This window comes from Ascaphus truei, chromosome 5 (assembly GCF_040206685.1).
Source record: "Ascaphus truei isolate aAscTru1 chromosome 5, aAscTru1.hap1, whole genome shotgun sequence".
NCBI classification, from domain to species: Eukaryota; Metazoa; Chordata; class Amphibia; order Anura; family Ascaphidae; genus Ascaphus; species Ascaphus truei.
In genome coordinates this window covers 292,955,991-292,965,707 of record NC_134487.1, presented here as the reverse complement: position 1 = coordinate 292,965,707, position 9,717 = coordinate 292,955,991, and the positions used below count along the sequence as shown (strand labels likewise).

The following is a 9,717-nucleotide window of genomic DNA, read 5'->3' as shown; positions in this document are numbered from 1 at the left end:
CAATATGTGAATCAATACAATCTGGGTTTGGGGTGGGAAGGTATTTCCAGGAAAGGTTGAGAAGTATCTTTTCAGGTTACACTTCGTGGTTTATTTTTTGTCTAATTTGTTCAATATTTTCTTTATTATCAATACACATGGGAATTGTGGCGCCTATTCAAATCACTTGAATACAATCAATACAATCTGCACATTGACAAGTGATCAGCTAAGCTGCAGATCGATCCTGTAAATCGATCGCTTTGCTCTGGGTTATGTAATTCAGTTATTGCTGCAAAACAGTACCCACAATGCAAAGTTCTGTGGGGAAGATCATGTGACTAGGCAGTTAGTAGATACAATTGGTGCACTGCTAGAGAGAGGGCAGGGCTCAAGAGCCAGAGCCTGTCTCAGAAGGGGAAGGGGTTGTCACTTTGTTTCTATAGAAACAAAAATGCTTGCTACATTCTAATACATTAAAAATGTCTTTAAAATTGTTTAAAAAATAAATAAAAACGCTACAAGTATTTTCTCACTAGAACAGAACTGATTTATTTAAAAAAACACACATGTAGGATAATGCTTGGTCTGCAGCTTTAACTGTACTAACTGAATGGGATGTGGGAGCAATTGGGTCATATAAATAGGGCTTCCTTGCAGAAAAAGGAAGTCAAGTGCCACTGATCCAGTTTGTTATTATGTGGCTATTTAAAAGAGAAGTCACTTCAATAAGTATTGGGCTGGTGGTGACACCTTGTGGCCATTTCTAATACCTATGCCAGGGGTGACCAACTCCAGTCCTCACTGGCAACCAACAGGTCAGGTTTTCAGGCTATCCCTGCTGGTGGCTCAATCAGTGACTTAGTTGACTGTGTCTATGATTGAGCTACCTGTGCTGAAGCATTTATCCTGAAAACCTGACCTGTTAGTGACCCTTGAGGACTGGAATTGGCCACCCCTGACCTACGCCAGGGGTGTGCAAACGGGGAGTCTACATTTTCTGGTGGGGGGTGAGTGTGGCAATTACAGAGACCCCACTCTCTTCCCCACAACATTTAAATAAAATGCCGGGGGAGCGCGCGAGGCCTCTGTATGTCTCCTTACCTTCTTTCCGGCGGCTTCTGGCAACGCGTCACCATGGCAACACGGAGTAAAAATGACGCTGAGGTGTCAAATGGCAACGCATTTCCATGGCAACATGTCATCAAATTACGTTGTGACGTCAAATGACGCCGCCGAGGAAAGGTAAGGGGGGGAGGGAGCAGACAGGGGGCGCAAACAAAAAAGTATGCGCACCCCTGATTTACGCTATATGAATTGTGATTTGAGAGTTACCAAATGCAGAGAATTTCACTAACGACCTATTATATTTTATCTTCTGATCCTGGAGATTCCTTCCCACATTCTCACTGCATTGTAGAGACTGTGCAAAAAAATTCCCATTTCAACAGTGCAAAAGAACGTTTCCGTGGCTAAAAAGAAGCATTTATTATTCAACATAATTACAGGTTATTAAAACCATGGTACTGCTGGGAACATGGAAAAATGCAACCGCTGAAATTCTCTACATCTGCTTCATGAGATATTCCTAAAAACAAGTTAATAGCAATAAACTAAAACGGGGGTGTCGTGAATACAGCACACTCAAAATGTAATACAATTCCATATAATATAATAGGTGCAGGAATGATGGATGCCTCATTAGCGTGTGTAAAATATTACAATATCACGTGTACAGTGGGATATAAGAGCTCAATGTTATATCCCTACAATGCTGTAATTTCATATTTCCTGATTATTCTGTTGTTAACGTATGACAGACCGTATCGTGCAATTTCAATAAATTCCATCCATTGAGGTGCTTTTTTAAAGCATTACAGAATTCCGGCAAATAATGTAAAAAAAAAAAAATCTTTCGATCTACCTTGTATTTGCTGCAGTTATAAAATTATTTGCTCTATAGCAAAACAACATATTGGTTAACCAAGTGTCGGGATTAATACTAAAGTACTGCCTGCAAGTCAACTGCAAAAATGGTTTTCGGGTATAAAAGTCACTCTGGGCAGCCCCCTGAAGAAGATCCCTCCCCGGGATCGAAACGTTGGTTCTGTCTGTGTCTGTTCTAATACACTTTTTGGGATACTTACCTGTGAGTGCTGCCTCTTTATTTACTGTTCTGCTGAATAGTAAAGTATACTCTACATTTTTTATGGGACTAGCACCTTGCCTTACGGATTTTTTTACTTGGAGTGCTTGCTTTTTCTTTTCCTGCATACATACATACATACATATATACATATATACATACATACATACATACATACAGTACATACATATATACATACATACATACATACAGTACATACATATATACATACATACATACATACAGTACATACATACATATATACATACATACATTATTTACTAACTTTTACAGCTGCAAAACTGGGGTAAAGCCAGTGGGGAAAAAAACAGCTTTCATTAGGATCACCTTTCTTTGATAAATCTGGGGCTTTTTCTGCACTGGTTTTGTCTCCGTTTTGCAGCCGGAGACATTAGTAAATAAATCCCGTAATAGTGATTCCAAGTAGGAACTTCTCATTCACGGTGACTATTTCATTACTGCATGTGTTAAATGCACTGGAGCTCTGCCCAACTGGTTCTGCCCCCTCCCAGAAGGACCATCCTTTGCTGGATGAATGTCATTCTGTACATCACCTTTTATAGCAAAGTCTCCCGGCTGCAGAACTGGCGACGAAATACTGACCAGGTTTATCAAAGTAACAAATGGAAAAAGATAACACCTGGCTACATTTGGTGCAGTTTCTATACCCCAGTTTTGCAGCCGGGGGTTTAATAAATGTCTCCCGCGGTTTGCCGCTGTTTTTTTGGGAAGGAAACGCAGCATAAGAAATTCCCGGTAACGATCAACTTCATTCCAAACCCAAACGCAAAATTAATCAACCGTTCACTTCCAAAGGGTTTACTAATATTTACCGTCTTCGACAGTACGTCACTTACCCTAATTCTTAGAATTATTACTTCATTTATCTATCTACATACGTGACCGAACATCTCCAACAACGTCTGTGAGGGGTGTTCAGTGCACCACGTGGAATCAGTGACAGTGCTCTGTCAAGGCATATTTTGGGGCCCTTCACCAATCCCTCTGTTCACTCTGTGGGACATATGTATCAAGGGAAAAGTGGACAATTCTGGGGAACAATAAATGCACCATATGTATCAAAATCCTATGAATTTCCATTGGCCTTTTTTCTTTGATGCATATTGTGCAGTTATTTTACCTCAGAATTGCTCCCCCTTTGCCTTGATACATATGTACCGGTATTTCTACCATCTCCATTATTGGACTACCTATCGCCCCACATAAAGTGAGTGCCCTCTTGCCCTTTGTTAAAAGTTATCACTCCGCTTACTAATAACTGCCAATTTTTAACAGCCCGTGGGTGATATCTGAGGATTATTGATACAATGGCAGTTAATGGAATCCTTTTCACTGCAATGCAACTTGAAAGTTAGGTGTTATTCACAGCCGCTGGGCTGAGTGATGATCGTCATGGGACGGCGAGGTTAAAGTGTATTAACAGGCATTGGGTGAAAGGTCAATTTATCTAATGGATGCAGAATTGTTCTACATGCTTCCACCACTACTGGTTAAATCCTCATTATCACATGCCCATCAAGGGTAAAGATATGCCCTTGATGCAAATATTGTTCCATTGTTGCTGTGGCAAAGAAATGTCATTAACAAACCTAGCTTTCTTGACCAAGGGCAATCGGCAGTATGGTTTTGATAAACCCCCAAGTAACATTGATGGCACAGAGAGATACATGGCCAAAGCAAGGTCACTATTTGCATGAGGTCAAATAATTCCTGAATCTGGAAAATACTGCACACATATTTGTTAGGTTGGTAAACTGTGGTCCCCATCTACCAAATTAAGAGGGGGGGAAAGCAAACGCATCGTTATAAGCAGCAGTCCCACCTAATCAGTCCCTTTTGCTATAGGTGACCAAGCAGATACAGTAGCTCTATCTATTGAAGACCAAGACAATGACTACACCCTAACTTCTGTTTTATGAGGCACAGGTACAGGTATTAAAACCCAGAAGAATAATGTATCCAGGGACACAGCTATCATTGTCTTCAATGAGTCCATACTAGATTCCTTTGCCAACATTTTAAACGATCTGTATGCAAGCTCTTTACATATGTGGCCAGTGGTTGAAGGGTTACAGTGCAAGGGGGTATGGATCACCATTACTTTTTATTATTATTTACAAATCCATATATCCATATGTATACAACGTGTGTTGGTTTCAGGGGAACTGGCTTCCCTGTTTATTTTGACAGTGTAAATATTGTATGACTCCATCTAAAATAAGGTCCAGACAATGCTGCCCCACGGTTTACAATATCTTCAAAGCAAACACAGTTTCAATACCCTTAACCCTCTTCAACCACTGGATGTAGTTAGAATGTTGCCCCTTTGATGTTACATATGCCTGTTGGGGTCTTCCAAGTACAACTCTGAAAGTCAACAAAACAGAATCATGACCTATAATGTAGTTTTCAGCAGGACCAGGCCCGTCAGTAGGCACATCTTGGGTAAGGCACCACCTATGGGCGGCAGGTCTCAGGGGGCAGCAAGAGGGAGAGAGTAACAGCCCTTCTGCTATCCTTTAAAAAAAAAAAATACATGTAGGACTGAAGCAGGGGGTCTGAACACCATTGATTTCAGCTCCGGGGACCCCTGCTTCCTGAGATACTTACCTCCTTAGGGGGTGCCGGTATCTCCTGCTCAGGTTTAAAGCCCCCAGTCACATGGGTCAATAGGAAGCCACATATGATGTCACGGCTTCCTATTGGTCCATGGCATGGGACAGCTAAGCCTGAGCAGGAGATACCGGCACCCCCTAAGGAGGTATATATCTCAGAAAGCAGGGGGTCCCTGGAGCTGTAATGGATGTGGTTCAGCGCTGGAGATTTCCTGCTTCCTACCAATGAGGGGAAAAAAATGTAAAAAAAATTTGGGGGAGACATGTTTTGGGGGGTGGGGCGGCATCCTTATTGGTGATTGCCTAAGGGCGGCTAATAACCTAGGGACGGGCCTGACAGGACCAATATAGATAATGCTGCTAACTAGTGAGCCACCTAAAGGGGAGGAGTACATGGCACTGACGCCATAATCGTGGGAGCCAATCACATATAAAATACAAAGTCAATGCATTACTCTCACACATTTACGTCTGTTTAATCATCAGCCTCCAACGCGAAACTATACCAAATGTAACAGCTATCTTATTTATCATTACAAAATAAGTGCAGAAACAATATCAGTGCAACAGCAGAACACATTGTTATTAACATTCAAATTCACCCCAACCACCACTGTTTGTGCAGGAACTAATGGCCACGCGCTGGCCACGGAAACAACTCTCGATTTCATAATCAATTTAAACTTATCCCTAAGCTTTCAGGAGCTGGAGAGGCCTGCAATCAATTAGCTTTGCAGACCCCTCTCTGGGAAAAGGGGATCACTCGGCAGAGAGCTTTACAAATAATAAAATAACATAATGGGTACAAAAAAAATAGACTTATTTATCAAAGACTCCCCATTGCAGAACTAGTGCGTGGACAGAAAAACAGATCTATCAAAGCAAGGACGTTCAATAGAAAGCAATACTAGTGTTTGCGTTGATAAATCTATTTGCACTGGTTTTGCAGCTGGGAAATTTTGATTAATAGTTCTATAAGCTTTTAGAACTCAGCGGAAAGTGCAAAATAATCATAAAAAATAAATAGCATGCTCTCAGTAACAACAAATGTATAAAACACAATCAAGACCTATGACTGGCCCAAAATAAAATCCTGTGAAATTAGTATTTCCAACATGGATTTGTATATACTGGCTTAAATATCCTGGAACACTATAGGTCACGCATTAAGTAAGGAGGGTTTACAACCCTGGTTTTCTTTGTATCGAATCAACAGCTGTCATGGAGATACCAACATTTCGTTGCCTGCCCATGAACTATGAAGAGAGATTTCCTGATCATCCGGCTCTGTGCTTTGACATGTTCTTCTCTTGACTGGATAGGTACCTGACATCTGACATTGGGCCACCAAGAAGGCAAGTGTCCTCACCACTAGCTTGCAGACCTTCAGGATCATACAAGAAAAGTCCACTTAGGTTGTCCCACACTGGAGTCTCTTCTGAAGACTAGGGGTTTGGAGGTGGCTTGTTAAGAGGGCAGTCGATACAGTTGACAGTTGAGAGGGCCACACTGTGGGCTGGAATGTGGGTTCTCTTTTCGGAGAGCTAGATTAGGACTGAAACATAAAGAGAAGAAATGCATTAAGAAACCTTTGTTTATCACAGTAATATTACGGGGGGGAAATGAATAACATTTGTATAAGCCATCAAATATCAGACTAAGCATCATTAGATATTAGCTCTGAAAACCATTGTATATGGCCATTAATCTAATTGTAACCCAATGCAGCCCTACCATTGAGATGCAAGTCTCATTTGCTTTACAGTCACACGTGGATTTTACCAACTACTTCTACTATTATCCTGATCTTATAAATCATTGAGACATCTACTGAGGTGAAAAGAATAACATGAAGTGTGCGGGATACATTAACGGACCTCATGTTGTGTTGTGTTACTCCGCCTTCCGAGATGAATTACTTTTATTTTGAGACTCACACACACACCTCACCGTTCCATGCTGTTTCCTCCTCTACTTGGCCCCACCCCCAGGCTCCTAACACCACCTCCTGATTGGATGCATTACACAGCAGCAGGCAATCAGGATGGAGGAAGCTGCCCAGCCCCTAAGCAACAGCACAGCTCTCTCCCTGCTCAGGGAAATCCCACGTCCCCCCAGAGAGGTAATAATGAACACATACATGTCCAGTATTACCTCTCATTTTTTACTGGACAGTATGTCCAAATACAGGATGGTCCGGTTCAATACTGGACACCTGGCAAACCCTAGGTCCACATACCTCAAAGTAGTGTATGTAATGTGAAAACAAGCACACAGAACATGGAAGGAAAGAAAAGCTGTTTTTTTACAATTATTTATAAGAATGTCCCAGCTGCAGAACTGGATAACATAAACCGCACCGGATTTAGCAAAGGAAAGAGCCATTTGCAGTGATCTATCAAAGTCTTGTGGCTGCCAAACTGGGGAAAAACTGGGGCACTAATACAGCCGATCTACAATATATTTTGCCTAGTTATCTTTAGATCAATGAGAAAGTTTTTGTCTATGTTTGGATACAATTTACAAATAACATCACTGATGACATTACATATGACATCCGCCATGACATAACTGATGACATCACAAATGACATGTTCCCATCACACAACCCACAAGTTATCACTTAAACTTGGTCACTCTGAAAATCCAATTTGCAATATTAGCAAAAACACAGGAGAAGCCAAAGTTCTTCATGAGCGCGAGATCAGTGTTTGGGAGGAGAGTGCAATGTCCCCCACACACACACAGCATTAGAGGCTCCCGGTGGATCACTTCAGGACCTCAGAGGTAATGAAACTATTATGGCTGGAGTTGTGGTTTTAGCAAAGGGATTTCGCATTAGGAAATGAAAAAATGTGATGATCCGTTTATAAATATCAGCATTTTTTGATTTTTTTTAAAACTTCCCTGGGACTCTTGCCTGGGAGATTCTGGGGCAGTCTCACAGTAAGTGCCTCAATATTGCTGTGAGATTCTTAATGGCCCATTGGATGAACACAGCAGGGGCCCCTGCCGTCCCTTTCAGTTTGTTAATCCGATGGGCCATTAAGAATCTCACAGAAATGTTGAGTCATTTACTGGGAGACTGCCCCAGAATCTCCCAGGTAAGTGTTCTAATACTGGTGGCTGCATCTGTATATAATGTAACATCCACACTGCGTCAAATAGATTTTTGGCTAAAACGCAGCAACTTGATTTCTCGCTGACACTATAAACAGACTTTTTAGGGTTTATGCCAGGTTCCACTTGGGGGAGGATTTTTACACAGGTCCAACTATTTGTTTTGGTATGCAAATACAGGTTTTTTTTAATACATACCATTTATATCGGTGCGTCACGCGCGTCCAATTTCCGTGCGCCAAAATATTTTACCAAAATAATGTTTGATGCTTACAGCACACATTGAGAAAGATAGTTAGTACACAGGCGCGCACACATTTGTGACGGTCATGCAAGACATTTTTGCCCCAAAAAATGCCATTTGCGATGCTTAGTACACAAGCCCCTCAGTGTATATGATAGTATATAGCAAAAGACAAAAAGGCAGAGTGCTACATCCAATATGACAAACGATATTGTTAAATACTGATCTTCTCAGAAGTAAGGGTCATTTAAGTTCAATTCTATGGCCAAAGTATTTTAAGCCTATAAAGACTTCACGGTATATGGCCCATCTGTAGGTCCTCACACTGCTGCCCCTGCAAGAAGCTCTCCTAACCTAATAGAGGGTTAGCAGTCTTTAATAGACTGGTCGTTTACAGGTGCAGAAGAAGACCTCCTATTTCCGAGCTTGTGGCGGTTGTGTGTGTTTATAGGACCCTGCACCCACTTTCTTCATTTCCTGACTCCATTATTGCATCTGCATTTAGAGAAAACATGAAACTAAAACTTTGATGACAGGGTTGGTTAATATTTTACGACCCAGAGATAGGAAGCGCCTTCCAACGACGCGCACGGCGCTAGTTATATATGTGCGGGATTCCATGGAACGGCAGGTTACGGAGATATTGGGTGGAGGCGCAAGATCAATGGGGATATTTTTCCTTTCAGTTTTGCAGCAGGGTGACTGTTACGTGGACCCCTTTTGAGGTGACGTATAAAACCCTATTAGTTTTCATGGGATTTGTTTCTTTGGTGAGTCTAAGGAAGAGTTTTTGCCTTCGTTTTGTACCGGGACACTTTTGAATTCCCAAAGATTTTTACGTCCCAAAGGAATCTCTTTTCGTCTTAAACTGATTCAGTGCAGTTTCACTTTATTCTATCCAGTGGACGTGTATTAGCTGTACTAGTCCATGAGAATTTGAACAGCCTTTTGTATTAAGGTCCAGTAATGGGCATTTAGATGCTAAACTTATTTACATACCAGATACTGCAAACCTACCTCCATGCCACCATGAGATCTTGAACTGAAACTTTACTTTACATCAATGGATCAGAGTTAGAAATGATGGACTGGATTAAAATCTCATGGTGACTTAGGTTTTAGTTGGGAAAATATTGAAGGCCATAATGTTAGCCAAGGCATTCTGCATTGCTTATCTTTGCTTTGGCCTATCTTCGTGCAGAATACAATGTGGTGAGGTGTATATATGGAGTGACAGAGCCACGAGAGGTTACGTGATTTACATATGGCAATGAGATGTATCCATGTCATTCTTCCACGGCATATTGTTTCATCTCATTCTTGTATCGTATAAACAGACTGGCATTAACCTAGTCAGCTAAACTTATATTCAATGTGTCAAGCTAAATGTGATATTTGAAGCAGATGCTAAAGCATGTTGTGTTAAATATATATTAAATATATATAAATATATATTTTTCCAGCTGGGATAGTTTTTATTGGCCCAAAATGAGAATACAGTTTAAAAAGTAGTGGTACAGTGTCTGATTTTAACAATATAAGCTAATAGGGCTAAAGTCTGTCTGGATTGA

General features: G+C 41.1%; 1 protein-coding gene across 5 annotated transcripts in view; it reads right to left on the bottom strand.

Moving 5' to 3' along the window:
- Window positions 1–4,993: 4,993 nt before the first annotated feature.
- The window catches only part of BICD1 (BICD cargo adaptor 1), a 222,726-nt gene continuing 218,002 nt past the window's right edge, over window positions 4,994–9,717 (bottom strand). For 3 of the 5 annotated variants that reach the window (XM_075602698.1, XM_075602701.1, XM_075602705.1), the window contains one exon: window positions 4,995–6,337. In XM_075602698.1, coding sequence (XP_075458813.1) covers window positions 6,250–6,337 — 88 coding nt within the window. In that variant the 3' untranslated portion in view covers window positions 4,995–6,249. Of the gene's footprint in view, window positions 6,338–9,717 lie in introns of all 5 variants that reach the window. The other 2 variants (XM_075602702.1, XM_075602703.1) reach the window with 1 other exon arrangement.